This window comes from Myotis daubentonii, chromosome 7, assembly GCF_963259705.1.
Source record: "Myotis daubentonii chromosome 7, mMyoDau2.1, whole genome shotgun sequence".
NCBI lineage: Eukaryota > Metazoa > Chordata > Mammalia > Chiroptera > Vespertilionidae > Myotis > Myotis daubentonii.
Window position 1 is genome coordinate 28,463,352 of NC_081846.1, and position 24,410 is coordinate 28,487,761.

Sequence of the window (24,410 nt, forward strand, 5' to 3'; positions counted from 1 at the left end):
ATTAAAATGAAGGTTCTGAACATATGGTGCTCAGAGTTCAATGATGTGCAAGGATTCCGTAAAGCTAATTCAGAAAAACCATGTGCCACGTTGACATGGAGTTCATATTTTAAAGCACAGCTTGTAGATGTGGCCGCACAAGATAATTTGATCCAAGGCAGACAAAGATATCAAAACCTGACCAATGGATTTTTCAAATGTATAAACTTCCTACCTTACTTTTAAATATTATTTTGCATGAGAATATTTACAATGGGGAAGTGAAACCTGCAAGTCCCTCCTCTGCCTTCTGCAAACACAGATAGCATCCTGCAGAGAAGGGGGCATGGTCATGTAGCCAGGAATTTCACCTCATCCAGGAAAGACTGACTGTGGCCTTGACCATCCAATCTCAGAAGACTCTGTAACCCCTTTTCCGAAATAAAAAAAAAAAAATACTGAAACTCTCAGGAATGATGAAAACAGCTTTTGGACAATGGAACTTTCCCACCCAGTGGTCTAGTTAAAATCGTATCCATTTAAGGTTATTATTTTCTAAGAAACCAGGGCCTCAAAACTGTGCTCAGTATGCGCCCAAAGCAAGCTTATCTCTGATTCAGGCAGTCCTTGCCTGGCTAAGTATTTATCTGTGCATGGCAGGTACATTTTGTTAATGAAGTATTTCTCATGCACAGAAATATTGGCTGCCGTGCTCAGCCACCTTTGCAACTGTCGCTCATTCTTATCAGACCCCAGCAGCTGGCAGCTCCAAGGCGGGTTTGCAGCAGAACTTGTCAGACACTGATGAGAACAGGAATTATCACTGCTCCTTGCTGAGATGCAGAATCTGAATCAATAGGTCTGAGAGGTGGGGGCCCTGAGATTCTGCTTTTCTAACAAGGTCCCAGATGATGCCAATGTTAGACCCTTACTTTCAGTAGCCAGGGTTTGAATGAAACTTTCTCTGTCTGTCCTTACTGGTAAATATTTTAGCTCCAATGAAACAAGCAAGTAAGTGAACCATGTTAACGATGAAATAATCACAAGAGCAAAACTCTTTGAGATGTCAATAAAACTTGGACCTTTCACTTATGGGGTTTGGGGGTGCCAAATAATTGTCTTGGTGTTTACTTTTGTTTTCCACTTGGATCTAGGGCGCTCCAGGATGTCCAGGACTCACTGGTCCCAAAGGTGCAAGGGTTAGTAGTCCAACCTGATTGCTTAATGAATTCTTTTTTTTTTAAGTATTGCAGTATAGAAGTTATACAAATATCATGAGGAGTACATTGTTTATGGTACACTTCTATAGATGAAGTTCAAGAACAGGTAAAATTATAATGGTACAAGTCACAAGATAGTGGTGACTATGTGGGGTTGGTGCTAACTGATGGAAAAGGCATGAGAGAACCATCTGGAGTGATGTCTGTGTCTGGACTGGGCGTTGATAACACCAATGTGTACACACGCACGTATTGCTGTTCATGGAAGATTGGAGCACTGGACTCTAATCAATTTACACCTTTAAAGTCTACCCCCAAAAGCCTAAAACAATTGTAATCATCTCTTTTTAAAATTGATATAAATGTAAGATTTACAAAAGTTTGGCAAACCTTTTTTTGTGTTTTAAGTAGTTTTTAGCCATTCCAAATTATAGTTGCAGGAGGGGGCTATTGGAATGGTAAATGATTTTCTGTTTATAAGTTGAACATTTCAAGTGTTTTTCTTGCCACCCTTCCCTTTTCTATGCCTTCAGGGAATATCTGGATTACCAGGATTTTCAGGTCCTCCTGGACTTCCAGTAAGTAATGGGGAAAATGTGTAACTGAAAAAATAAAAAGTAAGCTCATTTTAATAAAGATGTTAAATCAATAGCACAAGGAAATAGGTATCGATAAATTTGCTACATGATGAAAATGGCACAATAGAATAGCATAATATGTTAGTGTGGATTGGTAGGTCATACAAATCAAATTGTATTCCCTGAAAAACTAGAATAGACTAGAATAGAATAATAGAATAGAATAGAAGAATAAAACAGAAGATTAGACTAGAATAGAAAAATAGAATAGAAAAAATAGAATAGAACAACTGCTTAATAACATCCTATCTAATAATAGACAAACATGGTAATTGACTGTACCTTCGCTACGCCTCCCATTGGCTAATCAGCACGATATGCAAATTAACTGCCAACGAAGATGACAGCTAATTTGCATACTGCAGCCAGGGCAGGACAGCACCATCCTGTCTGCCCCGCCACCATCTGGGCCTGCTATCTGCGACCCGGGGTGGCAGGCGTCCGTGTGTGACCCGACCCAGGGCGGCTGGGCGGTGCAGCAGCGATCGGCCAGCCCACCCGGCCTCCATCCGGACATCCCATGTGCGACCCGATCTGGGGCTGCCAGGTGGGGCAGCAGCGATCCGCCGGCCCACCCGGGCGTCCTGTGTGCAACCCAACCCGGAGTGGCGCCCCAACCCCCAGATCGGCCCTGCCTTGTGTGTGTGACCCGGGGCGGTGCCCCAACCCCCGGATCGGCCCTGCCGTGTGCGCGACCCGGGGAGGCAGGGCATGCACTGAGGGATCAGGCCTGCCATCTGCTACCCAGGGAGTGGGCCTAAGCCAGCAGGTGGTTATCTCCCAAGGGGTTCCAGACTGTGAAAGGGCACAAGTGGGGCTGAGGGACACCCTCCTCACCCCTCCTCCCCCACCAGTGCACAAATTTTTGTGCACCGGGCCTCTAGTATAATTATAAAATAGTTACCTCTGAGCACATTTCCCTCTTCTTTTTCCTTTCCTTTCCCCCAGCTTAGAACAGCATGTTAAGGGATTTCATGTTATATAGAAAGGCCTTTTGTTTTATTTACAATATCTGTACCTCACTTGATAATTCTTTGTTTTAATTAGCCCATTTTATTTCCTATTTTTGTTTAAATTATTTTCTAAAATGACTACATTTACTGCTTAAATATTTAAATAATCATTTATATTTAAATAACTATCTAAATTAGTCCCTCATTTCCCTCACGTTGGCTTCCTCACTGTTTCCACCTGGTCCCACGGCCTGGTTGCTTCTCCTTTTTGAAACTTACTCTGTTTTCAGGGCAGCCCTGGCTATCCTGGACCTTACGGTCCTGCTGGTTTACCAGGATGCAATGGTTCTAAGGTATGTACTTCTTACACAGGACTTGATCAGTCAATGTTTTGCTAAATGACTTAATCAAGCTGAAGTAGCAATGAGATGGACTAGACTCTCCTGGAAACATTCTTTTAACTAGAACCAATGGTACTTGTCTTCAGGGCAGAAATGTGATTTTTGAACCAGGAACCTACCTATTTCCTGTTTTCCTATGCCTTGGTTTTTGATTGTCTTTTTAAAAATATATATATTTTACTGATTTTTTACAGAGAGGAAGGGAGATGGATAGAGTTAGAAACATCGATGAGAGAGAAACATTGATTAGCTGCCTCCTGCACACCTCCTACTGAAGATGTGCCTGCAACCAAGGTACATGCCCTTGACCGGGATCGATCCTCAGTCCGCAGGCCGACTCTCTATCCACTGAGCCAAACAGGCCAAGGCTCTGATTTTCTTTGGAGGAAGTTCTTTCCTATTTGCCCACAGAAAGATAACAAGTTATTTTCACCTGAGGTTGTGAGTGTATATAAATCAGAAACTCAAGCTGGTATGCAAGGTATGTCTTTGGAGAAGAAGGACTGAGCTTTCCTATGTCCATTCGTCTCCTCAGTTTCCTGACTGCCCGCTCCTCTTCCCAGAGTGGTGGCCAGGAAAGAACTAATCACTGAGGTTTCAAGGAAACAGCAATTAAACAGTTCTTGACACAATTAAGCTTTCACTATTTATGCACAATTTGAGAAACAGTAGATTTTAATCCTGTTTTCAATTAAAATAATGATTTTTCTGGCCTTCAGACTCATGACCCAGTATCCATAAGGCATTTTGGTTACTTTGTCTAGCTTTACCACTGCAGGGTTGGAAGAGAGAAACAGGGAAAATATCTCAATAGGCTGTTTTAGAACAAGTAAGAAGAATGACAAGTTTTCTATGATCTTTCTTCCAGGGTGAACAAGGTTTCCCAGGATTCCCAGGGACACCAGGCTACCCAGGGGTCCCGGTAGGTTTTCATTTCTCTCACCATAAACATAAAGTGAAATGTAAGTGGTTTAGTCCAGAATGGCCATGTATTGAAATCCATCATGGGGATGTCTGGTGCAGCCAATAGTAAACACTAAACTGATAGTTGGGGAATGAATGAACAAATGATTTATGAGTTCAGATTTACACGTTGAGACTTTTTTGTGATTTAAAGGAATACAGTGGAGCTGAGTAGTAGGCAGAGGAGAGACTGGGAGGGGGTGACTCAAACAGTGAGAGTGTGGGGTAGGAGGGTGGCTTAGAACCAGGACTGAAAGAGCTCCAGCATGTGACCTCTAGGTCAAGGAGAATAAACCTGTGAAGGAAGCATGACTCTGGTGGTAGAAGGAGACCAGGAAGCATGTATGATGGAAGGGCAGGAAAGACGTGTTTCAGTAGAGGACAGTGACAGACAGACAGCTGCCTAATGCTGCTGAGAAGTCCAGTAAGAGAGAAACTGACATTTTATCATCGACTTTAGCAATGTCAAAGTCATGGCAGAACTTAGCAAGGGAGACGTCCATCTTGGAGAGAGGTAGGTGGCAGCTGTGGGACTGAAGAATGAGTCAGAGATGAACAGAACAGGAGGTATGCAGATGACATGAAGAGAAGGGCAATACTGCCGGGGAGAGGAAGATTTATGGTAGAATTTGTCCAAATGAGAGTGACTTGAGCATGTTGTAAAGGCAGCAGGAGGTACACAAGTAGAGGGAGAAGGTAGAACAGAGGGAAAAGTGGGATGTTGTTTACTTGATTTGTGTCTAGTGGTAAATATGCCACTTTCTTTCCTAGGGTGCCATTGGCTTAAAAGGAGAAAAGGTAAGACATCTGTGGTATGTTATTATTGAACATCTCTAACTGTACATATGAAAGGGACTTCTATTAAATAATGAGATATGAAAATTAAAAATGAGATTGCATCATTAATCCAGAATCCATAATACTTGAGATATCATATTTATTTCTATTGAACAACTTCTCTCTCGTCTTAAGTATACAAGTTTCATATCATCCTTTAAGGAAATAGAGTCTGGGAGAAAAGAGCTGGCCTTGAGGCCAGGACCCACATTCCACATCCAGAATTGCCACCAATTCTGGTATCTTGGGAAACCCGTTATCATCCTTGTGTCTTCTTTCCTTCCTTGCACAGTAAATTTTTAATTTTAGAAACTATGAAAATGCTGTGAATTCTTCAAAATGAGATAACTAAGCCATTTCTCTAAGTATATACCCTGGTATCAATGAAAGAACATTCAAACCTATAGAAAAGGTTTGTGAGAGTTTGAGCCAAATTTTTGAGAACATGCCCAGAGCAAGCTCTCAAAGGATTAAAAAAATGCTGCAGAGGAGGCAGTTTTGCAGTTTCTTTTATGAATTTAGAATAAAGGGAGGAGACATAAGGAAGGTACATGAAACCCATTGATGGTAGATTAAGGGAGTGGAAAAAGCAAAACAAGGGAATCCCTAAAATTAGACACAAAGCAAAATAGAGAAACTTCGTTCACATGGGTGGGTACAGGAGAGTTAACATCTACAGCACATGCAGATGGTATTGGCAACAGGATGACAATGAGGGGCTTATGATCTCACACTCTAGTGTCAGCAGTTGTGCCTTCAGGGGTCTAGAAAAGAAAATGACTGACATTTCAAAGGTATATCATCTTCGATGCATAAGAACAGGGACACGGCTCACTTAAGGTAAAAACTGACCTTTGCTAAGGAAGCTATAGGCCTGGGAGGTGACCTGCCCAGTTCAGAATTTGTGAACAGACCACCCTGTGTGGTTACTTTGGTCACTGAGCCTATCAGGTTGTTACATAGCCCCTTTTTCATTCACACTGGGAAGCATTTTTATCCTTGAAGTGGCATGACCCTGAATAAGCATGTAAAGGGGTTTTAAAGATATAACATTTATTATGTTCAATGAACTTCATTTTCAAGGGTGCTCCTGCTGAAGGAGAAGATGTAGAATATGATGGAAAAGGGGATCCCGGGCTGCCAGGAGCTCCAGGATTCCAGGTACAAGCACTTCAGAGAGCAGTCCTACCATCCTCGGTGCCCCCTCTCTGTTCTCTCTCTCTCTCTCTCTCTCTCTCTCTCTCTCTCTCTCTCTCTCTCCTCTTTCTTTTCCTTTTCCCCTATATTTCTTTCTCACTCTCCTAAGAACATTTTTAATATACAATTTCTTCTATTTACATATGCACCTTATTTCATTCTAAAACATTCACCTTATAAGACACTACATGAAGCTGATGTAAAAAGATGATTTGTACTTGTATTTTCATCTTTTCTTAAGTCTCAGTGACCCAAGATTTCCTATATCTAAGGTGGAATCTCCAAGGAAAAGTTAGGTTCCACTTATTCCATGTTTGTTAAAACCCATGGCTAGACTTGTATCGCACACTGAACACAATTTAAAACTTTAATGTTAAGTAATAGCTGTATCATAACATTTGCATGATAGTAGATAACTGGTTTTTACTTAAACTGCAGCCATAAATGGAAGGTGTCATGCTCCTCAGGTCTTATTAAAATATTCTAATTCACTTAACTAATAGGCATTGTCTGTAGGTGAGTAGTACATTTACTCTTCTTATTTGTCTCTTATTTTGAAGGGTTTGCCGGGCCTCCCAGGTTTTCCTGGACCTGTGGGCCCACCTGGCCCTCCGGGATTCTTTGTAAGTATTAAATTGTCATTGCTGTAGATGCTATAAACTAATTAAAGAGTTGTAGCTAAAACATTTAAACAGTTTTCTGGCTTGGTGCATTTCCCGCTGTAATTATAATTTGTGGATTTTTTTAGGGCTTGCCAGGACCCATGGGGTCTCCAGGACTTAAGGTAAATTACAATTCATAGGTCATATCAGCCATAACATCCTACCCAATGAGAAAGTCAAACCTGGTCTGATTCCACACATGGGTCAGTATAACTATTATTAAAAAAATAAAATCAATAAATAAAAAATGTTGTTGAGGATGTGGACAGATGGAAACCCTTGTGTACTGTTGGTGGGAATGCAGATTGGTGCAGGCATTATAGTATGGAGGTTCCTAAAAAATTAAAAATAGAGCTACCATGTGATTCAGCAATTCTAGTTCTGGGCATTTATCTGAAAAAAATGAAATCACTAAATCAAAAAATATATGCACCCCATTGCAACATAATTTACAATAGCCAAGACATGAAAGCAACATAGGTGTCCATATATAGATAAATGGATAAAGAAGAGCAGATAAATGGAATATTATTCATCGATAAAAAAGAATGAAATCTCTCCATTTGCAACAACATGGATGGACCTAGAGGGTTTATGCTTTGTGAAATAAGCCAGACAGAGAAAGACAAATACTGTATGATTTCACTTATAGGCAGAATCTAAAAAACAAAACAAATGAACAAATAACAAAAAAACAGAAACAGACTCACAGATACAGAGAACAAACTGAGCGTTGCTAGAGGGGTGGGATGAGGGTGAAAACAGTAAAGGGGAATGTAAGGTACAAACTTATTGTTATAAAATAATTAAGATATGGGAATATAATGTACAGAGTTAGTAATATCATAACAATTTTGTACGGTGACAGATGGTTCTAGACTTATTGTGGTGATTACCTCGTAAGGTATATAAATGCAGAGTCATTATGTGTATGCCTGAAACATATAATATTATATATCAACTATACTTTAATTTTTAAAAAAGAATACATTATTCCAAGATTAAATAAAATAACAATTATGACCCTGTGGGGAAAAGTTAAAATATAAGTGTTCAGTTACAAATATTAGAACTTCAAAGGGTTTAGAAAATGTATTCGTATTCCTTTTTAAAAAATAATTTGGTTTTGTATTTCTTACAGGGTCACATGGGTGATAATGTGATTGGACAAAAAGGAGAACGGGTAATTTAAATACTATGGTTTATTTGTGGGCAATATATTTGAAGTTCCATAGCAAGTAGCTATAAATTTTATTCAGTAAGTCACATTGAAATGAATGCATTTGTTGTGTCTCAAACTTTCATTTGCTGTTTTCTTACAAGAGCACTAATGGGGAAAAGTATCTCAAACATAGTAAAGATAATGTCGTTTCCTTTTTAATTCTTGAGTATATTTATCTTTAGGGTGTGAAAGGATTAATAGGACCTCCTGGACCACCAGGAACTGTTATTGTGACACAGACTGGCCCAGATAACATAACGGTAACTCTTCAATTTTATTATTAGGGTTGTGCCTTTCCATTTCTCTTACCTTTTTTTTTAATAAGTTCTGTCACCTAATCCCAGCTCAGCCCAGTCCCCTCAGCCTTACTGAGCCTCAAGGTTTTATTCCTTCCCCATTTTATACTCATGAACCAGAAAATGTGAAATCTGAAGCAAGCAACTGCCAAGATTCTTGAAGGTAGAGCCCAGGGCCATTTTTGCTCACTTTACTCTCAGTCTTGCTCATTGTCACTAATACAGAGTGGGTATTTAGTAAGTATTTTTGAATAAATTATTACAAATTGGGTGTGCAGCACTAGGCCAATTGGATGGGGAGAACCTAAAGATATGGATGAAAGGGTGTCATAATTATAAGGGACATTTTATCCTGCCATCATAATCCCAAGGATAATTTGGGCCCCATTCCTCTCCAAGGACACTATATAGTCTTGTATTTGGACATTAACATTTGCTTTCAGAGTACAGAGCTGAATCAAATGCTCAGAAGTGCACCACAATATCATACACCAATCCTGACACTAGGTTGATCCTGGAATATCTGGGAAGGGGGATGGAGAAGCAAGGAGGTAGCTAACAATTTTCTAGTGGATTAACTAAGAAATAAGCATAACACACTCTTATCTTATAAACTTATAATTCATTGTGTTTTAATAATAGCTTGATTGAGATGTAATTTGCATGACATAAAATTCATCTTCTTTATTCAATTCATGGGTTTTAGTAATAATGAATTTTAACAGCTGTATTAGATATAAGTCAAGACCATAAAATGACTTATTTAGTGTATAATTCAATGGCTTTACTATATTCATAGAATTTCGCAACTATTACCACATTTAATTAGAACATTTGCATCACACCAAAGAGAAACCCCTTAGCCATCACTCTCCAATATAATTTTTTTTAATATATTTTATTGATTTTTTACAGAGAGGAAGGGAGAGAGATCGAGAGTTAGAAACATCGATGAGAGAGAAACATCGATCAGCTGCCTCCTGCACCCTCCCTACTGGGTATGTGCCCGCAACCAAGGTATGTGCCCTTGACCGGAATCGAACCTGGGACCCTTCAGTCCGCAGGCCAACGCTCTATCCACTGAGCCAAACCGGTTTCGGCAATCCAATATAATTTTTAATAATAGAAATTTTCAAAACAAAAGGTAAAACAAAACATAGTAAAATATAATATGAAAAAAAATAAATAATTCACTTCAAAGACTGGGTATAGAAGGGGAATTGATCTAAAGGGAAAAAACTATATTTTCTAGAGGTAATTAACAAAAATAAAATTAATAAATTTTAAATTTTTATTGGCTGAAAATTAATAGGAAAAAATACCTTATCCTGACAAAAATCTAAATCTGAAAGATATCATCCAGGGTGGAGGAAATGAGTTTGAAGGAAATTATGCCCTCAAGAGAAGACACACATTGGAAAAAAATAATAATAAAACATGATAAAAGCAAAAAATGTGATTAATAAATCAAATTCTTCTTGTAACATTTACTCAGAAAATAATAGATCACAATTAAAAATCTTTTCAATATATTAAAAATGAAGATAAAATACATTAGAAATGATGTGATTGTGCTTATAGAAAGCTGATTCAATGTAGTTTGATTTAAAAAGAGATACTTTATTTAAAAAATTAGTATATGACTTCAGTGGGTTCATAAGTATAAAATTCAAAATGTGAAAAATGATACTGTGTCATGTTAACAGGAAGTACATAGGTATTCTGTAAATCCAGTATACTGAACAGATAGAGGACTTTTTCAAGTATAAGCAGTAAAATCTTGTTTGATCTGTTTGTAACGACCTTAAATTGTTTTTGTGGCAGGAACTCAAAGGGGAGAAGGGAGAAAAGGGCGCCATGGGCCAACCCGGACCTCCTGGACCCAGAGTAGGTCATTTAGAATCATATTGTTCCTTTGAAACACAAACTAAAACCTTAGTGAACATTTTGATGTCTGACCTTTCTTCAAATCTTAAGATTAGTTGAAAATCAATAGTATTTTACCACAGAGGTCATGAACATAGAAATTATTTTATGACCACTTCTAGCTGAAATCATAGCACTGTTTCACCCATCTTAGAATTTATCTTCAGTATCTGTTTTTTTAGCATCTGTTTTTTAATTAATTAATTAATTAATACTCATAAATAAGACTTCCCTCTTAGATTACCCATCATTTCAATATTTTTAAATGTAGCAGAATAATCAGAAGGGGGAGGTGAATAAAAATCACTGTAAGTCAAAAATCAATAATTTGTAAAACTTGACATAACTCTCATTAATACAGGGACCACCAGGAGACTCTTATGGATCAGAAAAAGGTGCCCCTGGAGAACCTGGTTCACAGGTAAATTAGGAAATTCATTGTCATATGCCACCTCCATTGGGCAGCATTTAGGACTCTTTAGGTGGCAACTATAACATGACCAACTCAACCTAGCTTAGATTTTTTAAATGTTTGGGAAGTGAAATTTATTTGTTCAAGTATCTGAGAAGTTCAAGGCCTCCAGAGACTGAAACAATATGGGTGGGACTCTCTCCATTTCTCTTCTGCTCCTCTCTATGTGTTTGCCTCATTCTCTCCTTTACCAAATGATCTTCCATGTAGGGAAGTGAGGAGAGTGAGCAAGCTGTAGCAACAGACAACTTCATATTAATAGCATCCAAGGAGAAAAAGTGTGTCCATATATAAAATCCTACAGAATCACTCTGATTGGCTCAGCTTGGGTCATGTGTTTAATTCTGGAAAAGTGACCATGTCCAGGAATAAAAGATACCACGACTGGCCAGGCCAGTGGGGTAGGGGGCTCCTGTGGCTGACAGCCCCATCAGAACCACACAGAGAGAGGACAGCTCCAAAGGGCACTGGGCACACTGTGATGAGAAGTGAGATACGGGGAAGACAGAGCAGCAGGGGCCCTCTCTCCCACCCAGCTCTATTTTGAAAAGATTTAAACACATGTACATATTATTTTAAAACTCTAAAAAGAATATACTGGGAAAAGTACTTTTTTCTAAGAAGAAATATTGAACCAGTATGATTTTTAATTCTATCATGGAGGGTAAACACCATAATAGTTCATCCAAGAGCCCTGTCTGTTTGGACATTGCAATGTACTTTTTATACATATATTTAAACACAGGCACATCTGGAGTTCATGGAACTGGCAACATTTCAAATAAATAAATTGACTGTGACACCTTTCACTTTCTGGGTTTTCTTGTCCACCTCTCAGCTCAGTGCTTGTTTGATTTTCCTTCCAAAATTGGATGGAGAGTATCAGTTTAAGCTCTGCTCTTAATTTCTTCACTTTCTTCTTTATTTCCCATTCCCACTGGTCTCTGCCTTCCCTGCAAGAGGAGATGGTCGCGTGTTCTGTGATTAATATTTGTCCTTCTAATAACTGGGAGGGAAGCATCAGTCAAGCTTTCTTGCCTGAGGTTGAGAGGAGATGACTATTTCATTTAAGTTTTCCATGTTTATTAATATTATCCACATTGATCAGATTACATGTTTTTGTTTTGTTTGTTTTTAGGGGAAACCTGGAAAAGACGGGGCCCCTGGGTTCCCTGGCACTAAGGTAAAGGCATGGTTTACCTGCTGACATAGTGGAAATGTCAATCTTATTAGACAAAGAAAGATTTTTTGAGAGTCACTTAGTAGTTATAAACTAATCAAAAGCATGTCATTTTTTTAAAATGACATTTGAGAATCATAGTTTTACACTACAAAGAGAGAACAACTGAGCACATTTTCTTTTTCCAAAAAGGAGTTCAAACTGTTCTGCTTCCAACAGAAGGAACTGATTCCTGTGTCTTCTGACCCACTTCCTTCGCTCTGTTCTTTAGGGAGCCAAAGGCAGCAGGGGCTTCCCTGGGTTGAGGGGCGAAGATGGCATTAAGGTAATCCCCTTCCTCATGTTCTATCTTCAGCCTTTTTCAATTGGGTTTTGCCCACTTTTTCTCACCACACCCTGGAACTAGGTACAAGAAATTGCAATCATTGTTCTTTAAAATACCTTAGTATCTACACTAATAAAAGAGAAAAATGGTAATTGGCGTACAACGCTACATTTTTCATTGGCTAATCAGGGCTATATGCAAATTAACTGCCAACTAAGATTGGCAGTTAACTGCCAACAAGATGGCAGTTAATTTGCATATGTAGGCACAATGCAGGGAGGCGAAAGGGAAAGCAGGAAGAAGCCCCCTGCCACCGACAGTGATCGGAAACCCAGGGGGGAGCTAAGAGCTGGGGGGCAGGGCAAAGGCGGCCCTGGGGCCGCCTTTGCCCTGCCCCCCAGCCATGATCGGAGAATCAGGCGCCTTTGCCGCCCTGGCCAGTGATAGCAGGAAGTAGGGGTGGAGCCAGCGATGGGAGCTGGACACGGTCGAAGCTGGCAGTCCCGGGAGCTAGGGGTCCCTTGCCTGGGCCTAAAGCGGAGCCCATGATCATGGGGCCGCTGCAGCTGCGGGTCCCCGCTGCCCAGGCCGGACGCCTAGGCCAGAGGCGTCCTGCAGGGGCAGGGGCGGAGCCTGCAACCGCGGGGAGCTGGGGGTCCCCTGCCCAGGCCTGACTCCTCTGCCTGAGGCCTCAGGCCTGGTCAAGGGGCCGATCCGGTGATTGGTGATCGGAGGGTGATGAGGGTAAACTCCTCTGGCCAAGGCATCAGGCCTGGGCGGGGGGCGCAGCCGGGGATTGGGGGGATATGATGGTCCCCTTGCCCAGGCCTGAAGCCTGGGTCAGAGGCGTCAGGCTTGGGTGGGGGGTGGAGCAAGCAATCAGAGGGAGATGGGGGTCCCCTGCCCAGGCATGATTCCTGGGCCAGAGGCCTCAGGCCTGGGGGGGGGGGTCAGACACAGTGATCGGGGGGAGATGGGGGTCCTCTTTCCAAGCCTGACACCTCTGGCGGAGGCGTCAGGCCTGGGCAAGGGGCCGATCCTGCGATCGGAGGGTGATGGGGGTCTACGCCTGAGGGCTCCCAGTATGTGAGAGGGGGCAGGCTGGGCTGAGGGACACTCCCCTACACACACACACACACACACACACACACACCCAGTGCATGAATTTCATGCACTGGGCCCCTAGTATTTAATAAATGAGAGATGTAGCAACTTTACTTAAGCACTTGAAGGTCTGTCTAGTGGAAAAGATATTAAATTTATTCTATGTAGTAGAATCTTAGGACCAGATTTCAGCTCCCCACACGGAAGGAGCTGGAGAAGGCCTGGGATTGTAGAAAGTTTTGGGTCATTGGATATCAAGCATAAGGATAAGTGGCTCCATGAGTCTCAGGCTGGGCCATTACACACTGAGAAGTCATCATCAATTAGTTGTGAAGTGTATTCCACATTGTTTCTTTCTGACAACATGTTGCAGACATATTCAAATAATTTTCATATGTATGTATATGTGCAAATTCAAGGTTTATCTTCTAATAATACCACTGCCAGTAGAATTCTGAAATGCCCTCTTCAGTAGATAGGAAAGGGGGTTGGTTACCACTGGGATTCTGGGAACTGCATACAACCCATAGCCTGGTGATCCAGTTGCTCTAATCTGGGAGAGAACTGGGGAGTGGACAATGCATATGGACACCCTTTGAAGGGAGTGGCATGAAAGAAACCTGGAGAGCAACCAGAACAACCACCTCTTCAGAACCTTGCTGATGGGACTCTTGACCCAGATACAGCCCTCCAGGAAAATAATCTAAAGTTTGTGTATTACACAGAAATAACATTACTTTGAGTATTGTCCTTGTTTACCTGTGCATTTTGCTTTTTAAGTCTACCAAATGTGTAAATACTTTTGATGACTGTACCCATAATTGTAATTGTTTTTTGCCATAGGGGTGGAAAGGGGACATTGGCCCTCCAGGATTTCGTGGCCCAGTAAGTATCATTAAAGACAATGTCAATGTCATATTTGATCAAGGAAATTTTAAATCAGGGTCTCTCTTGCCGAAACCGGTTTGGCTCAGTGGATAGAGCGTCAGCCTGCAGACTGAAAGGTCCCAGGTTCGATTCCGGTCAAGGGCATGTACCTGGGTTGTGGGCACATCCCCAGTAGGAGATGTGCAGGAGGCAACTGATCGATGTTCTCTCTCATCGATGTTTCTAACTCTCTATCTCTCTCCCTTCCTCTCTGTAAAAAATCAATAAAAATATATTTAAAATAAAATAAAATAAAATAAAAATAAATCAGGGTCTCTCATTAATGGTTACGATAGAGATTATAGTATTTATTTTTTTATCAAACCAGGGCAAAACAATAGCTGTTGTCATTATTTGACAAAGGACAAATATTTCTACTTGGTCTTCGATATGCACTAGTAGTACCCATCCTGGGCTGTGGGGAGGAAGGATCAGATCTGGCCCAAGGGGACCCTGAATCCTGAATAGAGGAGGAAGACAGATGGCCACCCAGGGGTGAGGGAGCCAGCTCCACCCTCTCCAGCTAGTCATGACAAGTTCACCTTCAGGCAGTAGGGAAAGCTCAGGTGTCATGCGGGGCCAGCAAACACCAATCACCCAGCCCAAGCTCCATCTCAGCAGGCCATCTCTTCCTTGCAGTGAGGACATGGCTGTGATGACTGTCAGCTTCTGGCTACAGGGTGGCCACATTCTATATTCTGTGATTCTGAAGCTTAAGGAATAAAAGAGATCCAGGCTCTGAGTCCTGGTATCTGTTCCTCTCCTCCCTCAAAAGACAGTGGTCCTCACATGCAGTGTGCTGAGCAGGGCCGCCATTTCTTCATTGAGCAGGTTTGACAGTACAGTGTATGGTACAAGAGTCATGGGGAGAGGAGCTGTCCTATTGCACATGCAGTTCTCAGACCCCTCAGACAAGTAATTTAACTTGGTCACTGGAGGAGGGTCCTGGAAACCTGCATCTTTATACTACAAGCAAATGATTCAAATGCGAGTAGTCCCAAAACACTTTTATGGAGTTGCTGGGAAGATGAAACGGGCTATTTTGTGAAAGCTCTTAGCCAACACTCAGCAGGCACACAGAGGTCATTGTGGATTTTACAAAGAAGATTATTACATTATTAGAGGCCTAATGCACGAAATTCCTGCAAGGGCCTTGGCCCTGGCGCCCGCCCACTGCCACCGTGGCCAGGGCCTCTGCTGCCTCTGCCTTAGCCCCCGCCCGCTGTGGCTTTGTCCGGAAGGAAGGGCGTCCAGAAGGATGTCCGGTCTAATTAGCATATTACACTTTTATTGTTACAGATTATTATTGCTATTATTATGCATTCTTTTGTTATTTTCTACTTGTTGCTTAACCACAAAGTTCTTGTTACCTCATCTTTCAATAAGTCAACAAAGAATTGCCCCATGTAAAATATGAAAAAAACAAACAGGTTTTTAAAAACCTTTTACATTTTCATCTTCTCTTCAAGATAAATGGACTGAATTCTAAGTGAAATCTACTTTTCCAATTGCACTTTAGAGGAAGTCTAAGCATTTTTAGCTCACTCTGTATTTTCTCATGCTCAACACTATATAACTGCAGCATCTACTACCATCAGAGGAAATTGCTTAGGAAGTAGATGGTTAAAGAGACCAGAAGTAGGTCCATAGAATATGTCAGAAACAGTAAGTCAATGATGTCCTGAAAGTTAATGAAACAGTCAATAGAGTACTGTTTGATGTGTAGGTCTGAGAATAAAATAAATTCAGTCCATCAGGACAAGCATTTTCAAAAAGTGAAATAGAACAGAATAAAAATATCAGAGTTGATCATATTCATAAGGTAAATCACTATTTTGTGAAACTTTAATATCTGTGTACCTAGCCACACAGACATAGATATATCTGTCTGTATAGATATATATGTAAATATAAATGAAATATATGATGCCATACCAGAAATATCAACTTTTATCTCTAAATTTATCCATCCCATATACATGACTACCCTATTTCTGCTAACACATAAGCCTATGAATTAAGAAAAATGAGGAAAGTATCATTTTGGCTAAAAAGAAGAAATTGAAGTCATTGCAGTTGGCGAATGTCCATAAACAGCTATTCTTTCTTTTTCTTCGTTTCTTTTTCCTTTAAGACAGAATATTATGATGCATACGTGGTAAAGGGAGATGAGGGAACTCCAGGCCCTCTGGGGCCCAAAGGAGCACGTGGCCCACAGGGTGAGAATAAATTCCTTTCTGAAGCATTTGCTGACCATTGTGATCTTTCAAGGTAACACAACATATGTTTATAGACCTAGAATTTGCAGGGGGAGAAGGGAAGTCTCCTCATTTTCATGGATGGTGGTATCTTTTTGGTGTCTCCTAATTTCTATACAAAACTTGAAAAATTTATGTGAAACTTTTGAATGAAAATACCAAAAAGTCATTAAATTAACCTCATGCAGGAAATCACGAAGTTCAAGTCTGGCAAGCAGACACTAACATGGTCCAAGGGCAGGACCAAGGAGTGTAAGAAATCTGTTATCTCAGCGGGATTACAGATGTGAAAATGGAGACCTGAATGGCTGGAATTTGAGCAAATCCACACCAACAGTGGCCAGGGGTGACTGAAGCCCTGGTTTCCTGATGCCTGGCACCATGAATTAAAGACACTCTTGCTTATCTTCTACCCGCTTTGATGGATTGGAAAGGTCTCAGCCACGAGCTCTCTCACCTCTGGCTGCGCCTTAGAACCCCTGGGACTTCTTCACTGACGGCCACGTCAGGGTCCCCCTGTGACTGATTCATCAGGAGAAAGGCTCTGGACATGAGCAGGTTGTGAAAGTGCCTCGGATTATTCCAACGTGCAGCAGGATTGAGAGCACTAATCTAGGCAAATTATTGGTTTAAACAAGATTTCAAAGGAGATTTGTGCTTAAAGGAAAAATTCCCAGTGTATTTAAATAAATGGAAGGATACATTTAGATATAGATTTTTTAAGGCAATTTTAGAGCTAGAAGCAGTCTGAGGTGGGACACCAGCTCAAACTACAGATCCTTAACAATGCCAGCTGTTTGCTTTTCTTGTATCTGAACCATCCCAGCAAAGTACACACAGAGCAGGCTCTTAGTGAGTTTCTGCTGAATTATTTGAAAAGGTTATCTGAGGTTAGTTTCTTCTCTGCAGTTTGTCTAAATAAGTAAAGTTTTATAATATGTATCTATATGAGAATGGAGAAAAAGTATGGAAAATATTTATCATTAATTATTATTATATTATAACCCAAGATTGTAAGAATGGGGCGACAGGGTATTTATTTCTTCATAAGCAATTTATTGCTGTTCTGTATTCATAGGTCCCAGTGGCCCCCCCGGAGATCCTGGAAGGCCTGGTATGTACATGTTTCTCGGGGTACCAACAGAAATGCTATTAAAAAGTAAAATGCACTGCTCTCTAGTAAGTTGGCATTATTTATGGAAGGCAAATCTTTCGTTAATTGGTATAAAAGTGTTTGCAAATTTTTACTTGTGAAAAGGAAGTGAAAAATTACACAGTGTTGTAGAAATGCTCTTTTTCACTTCTCAGTGGTTTTAACTCAGTGTAAGACAGCAAACTAGGTATATGAGAAGAAGCCTTAAAACTCAGAGGAGGCACAGAGAGAAAAACTAGTTTGATGGTGATTAGCTTGGTTAAAAATCATAGTTTTCAAGCTGCATCAGAATTCATAGGTTATATTTTTTATGTGACATTTTAAATTTTACAATATATTGTTTATAGAAACATAGACAATTCTGTAAAGTGTAGAAGCATCCATGAGTCATTAGTGTGGTTGCCTCTTGAGAAAGGAAGGAGAAATAGAATCAAGGATGGTTCCAGAGAGGCTGCAATTATAACTGTAATGATGTGATGTGTCCTTTTGTAAAGGAAGAGTAACTAAGAAAAAAAATAGCAAACATTTGATAAGCTTTGCCATCCACTATATTTTTCTTTATACCATGTTGTACATTTAAACTATTTCCTAATTTGGAAAATGAATTGTAATTAATCAGATTGCAGAAGTATGTGTATATTACCATCCTAGTGGAAAAATAGGTGAATGGATAAATATTATGTGTACTTGCATGTGCATAAAAACATATACATCAAACTATAGACAGTGGGTATCTCTTGAAGTTACAATGGGACAAAAGGGTATTTCAGAGGACTGGCCAAAAGTTACAGAAGACTTCTTTTTACATGCCTGGCCCCTAAGTAATGAATAGATAGGCTCCTTCAAGAAGCCAGTGAGTGAAAATTATAAAGCTCTAAAGCAGTGTCAGTCAGAGGCATTTACCTTTATGCCCAAATCCTTCTGCTCAATAATCAGAAATAATCAGATTTTTCTCAGCCCCTTGGTGATGAGGTCTCTCTGCTTAACAATTAAACCGTTTTTGAATCAGAGATTCAAGACTTCCCCCGTCCTCACATCCTCATCATCTTAGGAGAGATAGATGAAATGCATTTTGTACCACCAGGCCTGGCATCTCTCCCAGGAGGTGCCTCCTCCCTTACATACCTAAGACAATTGGCAGGAATGAAGTCCAATGACAACTTCCTTTCTTCTTTGGGACACTACAAAGTAGGCATCTCATAGTCTCTAATTTAAAAGTCTACAAAGTAGCATATCCTATATAATAAAAGGCTAACACAAATTGACCGAATGGTGGAATGACCGGTCGCTATGATACACACTAACCACCAGGGGGCAGACGCTCAATGCAGGAGCTGCCCCCTGGTGGTCAGTGCGCTCCCACAGGGGGAGTGCCACTCAGCCAGAAGCCGGGCTCTCGGCTCTCCTGCCTCCGTGGCAGCACTAAGGATGTCCGACTGTTGGCTTAGGCCCATGGGGGAGCGGGTCTAAGCTGTCAGACGGACATGCCCCGAGGGCTCCCGGACTGCAAGAGGGCACAGGCCATGCTGAGGGACACCCCCCCTCCGCGCCCCCCCCCCCAACACACACACCAAGTGCATGAGTTTCATGCACCGGGCCTCTAATATTGAAGACTTCTCATGAAGTCCTTTTAAGTAAAAGGACTACTGTGCATCCCAAATTCTGTTTCAATCTCTTGTAATAAACGACATCAATTAGCTTGTGGGCATGGAGAGTTCTGAGCTCTGCTGTACTGTGATCATTTAACAAGGTCACATGAAGAAAGGAAGATACTCTTAATTTTATATGCTTAAAATACCTTTCAGTGGTGCAACTGTTATAAATCAGAATACATCACATTTTGCAATTGAAAATAATCATATATTAATCAGGGAAAAAACTAAAATGTGATAAATTGATTATTTTCCTCCAAGGGTCATCAAAGCCTGGCCTCAGAGGAGCCCCTGGACCACCAGGCATGAAAGGAAGTAAAGGGGAGCGAGGACCCCCAGGAAAGGATGCAGTGGGGCCTCCCGGGGCCCCGGGCTGTCCTGGTTCACCGGGCCCTCCAGGGCTGCCGGGACCTCCAGGACCACCAGGTAAAGATGCCTAACGGATCCGTTTTGTGTACTTGTCCCAGTGACAGGTGTGTGCGAATCAGAGGCAGAGGGCCTCACTTGGAGCTTGGCCATCAGCCTGTGTGAATCTTAGCAGTTAGCTTTCCACTGGTTTCGTTTTATCAGCTCTGTGGAAACAACTACGGTGGCATGACTACTCTGCAAGTGCAGCAAAGCTTTACCCAGAGTTCCCACAGACGGCAGAGTGAGAGACAGGGACACGAGTTATGGGGCAGGGAAGGAGTGACAATGATCAGATTGGCCTAGGGACCAAGGGCAACTGCTTGTTCAGTCCCTGGAGACTGTCTTCCAAGAAGCTGTGTAACTTTGTCTCAGGATAACCTGTCCCAGGGGGAAAGAGGCAAGAATTTATCCACCAGCTCCTACCTCTCCTGGGTCAAAGATATGCTCCCACAGCACTGGACTGCCCACCCCCCACACCTCCAGGCTGTGTTTGCCTGGCTCGCAGGGCATCCCATGCTTTGGCATCAGCAGGGAAGCCCAGAGCAAGAGGCTGTAGGTGCGCAGTATGGGCTCAAGACAAGATGCTGCCAGGTGAGTGGGTCGGAGACCACAGAGCTGGGGTCCTCGGGATTTGAAGTGGTACCTGGAGGTTCAGGTTCAGGTGTCCTTTCCTCTCCATCTCTCTGAAGAGCCACTCAGCATCTGTATTGGCTGATAGGTACATAGAACCTATGAAAATATATGTCACTCTTTGTATTTTAAATACCCTTCCTGGCAGGTGCCTGGCAGGTGCCTGGCAGGTCTTATGATTTATCCTCAACTCTCGTAATAGCCTTAAGAATTTTCTGTGTCAGGGGCTATTTAAAAGGAAAGAGACATTTTTTATAGACAATATGATTACAAATGTAGAGAATCCAAAAGAATAATCTGGAAGACTTTTAGTATTACTAAGACAATTCAGTTAAGTGTCTGGTTATGTGAGCAATATTCAAAAAAATGAAAATGAAAGTGTTTCTTTAGGCCAATGACAATTTAAGAAATTATCCCATTGATAAAGGATATAATGTCCAAGAATGAATCTGTCAAGCTAAGGAATAGACCTATATGGTAAATAAAGCAAAATAAAACTAAACTAAAACTCTACTACTGATTTTAACCATTCTTAGTCCTCCAAGTCTTTCTCAAGATATGGGCTGTGTCCTCATTTTATTGATGGCAAGCCTGATGTGCACAGTTCTTGTACCTAATGGATGCTAAAGTCAGTATCTGGCCCTCGTACCACTCCCTCTCCCCTTGGAGACTGCCCTGGCTTGCTATCTTTTGCTCAGCAACATCTGTCTGTCCACCCAGTTGCAGCTTCAAATTCAAGTCCTGCAGACAGTTTTCACTGAGCCTGCATCCTAAACACTCATGCTTGCCGGGAGCCGGTCCATGCTTGCTGTTTCAAGGGACCTGGCATATATGGCATACTGTTCTTAATATGTTTGCTCACCTTCTTGGCACTATGTGTTTTAACCAAGGTCTCTGAGAAAGGTTGTTTTCCCCAGGTAGGGATTTTCCCCTGAAGTTAGGGAGGGAATAAAACCCCTCAACTAAGTGCCAGGCGGGTAATTAATCCCTTTAACTACGAACAATCATGCTTAAACTACATAATCTTTTCTCCCTGGAATGGAGATAAGAAACGCCCTAACCTTTGTAATAGAGATTGATAGGATTAAATCAACTGGTATAAATACAGTTGTAACAAGACAGAAAGACTCAGAACTCAGAACACAGAACTCATAAGACAGCAAGAGACAGAACTCATGAGACAGAATTCAGAAGACAGCGCCTAGAGACGGGGGAGCTTCGCTGGAGAGAGCATGGCAAAAGATCCTGGACAGAAACTGGCCTCAGAGCCTAGAGACAGAGCCTAGCGGGAGAACATGGCAAGGGATCCTGGACTGAACCTGACTACAGAGATTGGCAGGAGAACCTGACTGGAACCTGGACACTGAACCTGACTGGAGAGCCTGGACAGAACCTGGCTGGAGAACCTAGCGAGGGAACATGGCTACAGAACCTCGCTGGAGATCCGAAGCAGAACCTCTCTGGAGATCCAGACCAGAACTTGGCTGGAGATCCGGGCTAGAGATCCTGGCTAGGTTGCTGATCAACTGAACGCTGCCTCTGTGTCATTCCTTCTTCGCCGACTCCGTCCACACCTATGGGGAACCCCTGGACCTGCTGGGGTTGGACCCCAGCATCTGGCGCCCGAACAGGGACCCCTAGGTAAGCGCCCCACACTCGGGACGGATCGGACTCCACCGTAGGAAGAGGGTGGATAGTCTTCGCCGACTCCGTCCACACCTTTGGGAATGCCTGGAACAGGATTCCCCTAGGTAAGCCCCCCTCCCCCATTGAGAACTCCCACACTCGGGACGGATCAGACTCCACCGTAGGAAGAGGGTGGATAGTCTTCGCCGAATCCGTCCACACCTTTGGGAACCCCTGGAACAGGATTCCCTTAGGTAAGCCCCCCCCATTGAAAACCCCACACTCGGGACGGATAGGACTCCACCAGGGTGCTACAGACCCCCCTATAGAGGATAAGTAGGGTAAGAAGGTGGATAGTACAGAACTTAGATTGAGAAGATGTGCCATACTGAGTCCAAAGAAAGAAGACTCTGTATTGATCTTTAGATTAAGAAGATGTGCCATACTGAGTCTAAAGAAAAAAGACTCCGTATTGATCTTTTAACATATATGCTTGTTAGCAGAGGAATTAAGGTTACTCCCAGTCAGACAGAACGTTTTATACAAGAAATACGTCCATGCTTTTCTGAGGAAGGAAAGGTGCCAGAAAGGTAAATGTAGAGGCATGGGAGAAGGTAGGCCCAAGGAGCCTTATCCTTAACCCCACTGCAGCCTTTCCACCCCGGGAAAGTGCAGGATTGGCAAGCTCTCCCTGGGGTGATAGATCAGGACTCAGGTAATAGCAGAAAGCGCCAATCCTACTCTTAAAATGGATAAAAGAGAGCGTTTGAGGTTTTTCTTTTTAATGCTTGCTTTTAAAAAATAAAAAAGGGGGAATTTGCCGGGAGCCGGTCCATGCTTGCTGTTTCAAGGGACCTGGCATATATGGCATACTGTTCTTAATATGTTTGCTCACCTTCTTGGCACTATGTGTTTTAACCAAGGTCTCTGAGAAAGGTTGTTTTCCCCAGGTAGGGATTTTCCCCTGAAGTTAGGGAGGGAATAAAACCCCTCAACTAAGTGCCAGGCGGGTAATTAATCCCTTTAACTACGAACAATCATGCTTAAACTACATAATCTTTTCTCCCTGGAATGGAGATAAGAAACGCCCTAACCTTTGTAATAGAGATTGATAGGATTAAATCAACTGGTATAAATACAGTTGTAACAAGACAGAAAGACTCAGAACTCAGAACACAGAACTCATAAGACAGCAAGAGACAGAACTCATGAGACAGAATTCAGAAGACAGCGCCTAGAGACGGGGGAGCTTCGCTGGAGAGAGCATGGCAAAAGATCCTGGACAGAAACTGGCCTCAGAGCCTAGAGACAGAGCCTAGCGGGAGAACATGGCAAGGGATCCTGGACTGAACCTGACTACAGAGATTGGCAGGAGAACCTGACTGGAACCTGGACACTGAACCTGACTGGAGAGCCTGGACAGAACCTGGCTGGAGAACCTAGCGAGGGAACATGGCTACAGAACCTCGCTGGAGATCCGAAGCAGAACCTCTCTGGAGATCCAGACCAGAACTTGGCTGGAGATCCGGGCTAGAGATCCTGGCTAGGTTGCTGATCAACTGAACGCTGCCTCTGTGTCATTCCTTCTTCGCCGACTCCGTCCACACCTATGGGGAACCCCTGGACCTGCTGGGGTTGGACCCCAGCATCTGGCGCCCGAACAGGGACCCCTAGGTAAGCGCCCCACACTCGGGACGGATCGGACTCCACCGTAGGAAGAGGGTGGATAGTCTTCGCCGACTCCGTCCACACCTTTGGGAATGCCTGGAACAGGATTCCCCTAGGTAAGCCCCCCTCCCCCATTGAGAACTCCCACACTCGGGACGGATCAGACTCCACCGTAGGAAGAGGGTGGATAGTCTTCGCCGAATCCGTCCACACCTTTGGGAACCCCTGGAACAGGATTCCCTTAGGTAAGCCCCCCCCATTGAAAACCCCACACTCGGGACGGATAGGACTCCACCAGGGTGCTACAGACCCCCCTATAGAGGATAAGTAGGGTAAGAAGGTGGATAGTACAGAACTTAGATTGAGAAGATGTGCCATACTGAGTCCAAAGAAAGAAGACTCTGTATTGATCTTTAGATTAAGAAGATGTGCCATACTGAGTCTAAAGAAAAAAGACTCCGTATTGATCTTTTAACATATATGCTTGTTAGCAGAGGAATTAAGGTTACTCCCAGTCAGACAGAACGTTTTATACAAGAAATACGTCCATGCTTTTCTGAGGAAGGAAAGGTGCCAGAAAGGTAAATGTAGAGGCATGGGAGAAGGTAGGCCCAAGGAGCCTTATCCTTAACCCCACTGCAGCCTTTCCACCCCGGGAAAGTGCAGGATTGGCAAGCTCTCCCTGGGGTGATAGATCAGGACTCAGGTAATAG

The 24,410-nt window shown here is 42.4% G+C and overlaps 1 protein-coding gene across 2 annotated transcripts in view; it reads left to right on the top strand.

Annotated features, from left to right (window-relative positions):
- Positions 1-24,410, top strand: part of COL4A3 (collagen type IV alpha 3 chain) — a 136,269-nt gene that overhangs the window by 65,836 nt on the left and 46,023 nt on the right. For both annotated transcript variants that reach the window (XM_059703357.1, XM_059703356.1), the window contains exons 4-21: positions 1,134-1,178; positions 1,733-1,777; positions 3,081-3,143; positions 4,060-4,113; positions 4,926-4,952; positions 6,075-6,152; positions 6,749-6,811; positions 6,937-6,972; positions 7,992-8,033; positions 8,255-8,332; positions 10,193-10,255; positions 10,656-10,715; positions 11,905-11,949; positions 12,218-12,271; positions 14,219-14,260; positions 16,437-16,521; positions 17,639-17,674; positions 19,627-19,791. In XM_059703357.1, the coding sequence (XP_059559340.1) occupies positions 1,134-1,178; positions 1,733-1,777; positions 3,081-3,143; positions 4,060-4,113; positions 4,926-4,952; positions 6,075-6,152; positions 6,749-6,811; positions 6,937-6,972; positions 7,992-8,033; positions 8,255-8,332; positions 10,193-10,255; positions 10,656-10,715; positions 11,905-11,949; positions 12,218-12,271; positions 14,219-14,260; positions 16,437-16,521; positions 17,639-17,674; positions 19,627-19,791 (1,081 nt within the window). The remainder of the gene's footprint in view (positions 1-1,133; positions 1,179-1,732; positions 1,778-3,080; positions 3,144-4,059; positions 4,114-4,925; positions 4,953-6,074; positions 6,153-6,748; positions 6,812-6,936; positions 6,973-7,991; positions 8,034-8,254; positions 8,333-10,192; positions 10,256-10,655; positions 10,716-11,904; positions 11,950-12,217; positions 12,272-14,218; positions 14,261-16,436; positions 16,522-17,638; positions 17,675-19,626; positions 19,792-24,410) is intronic.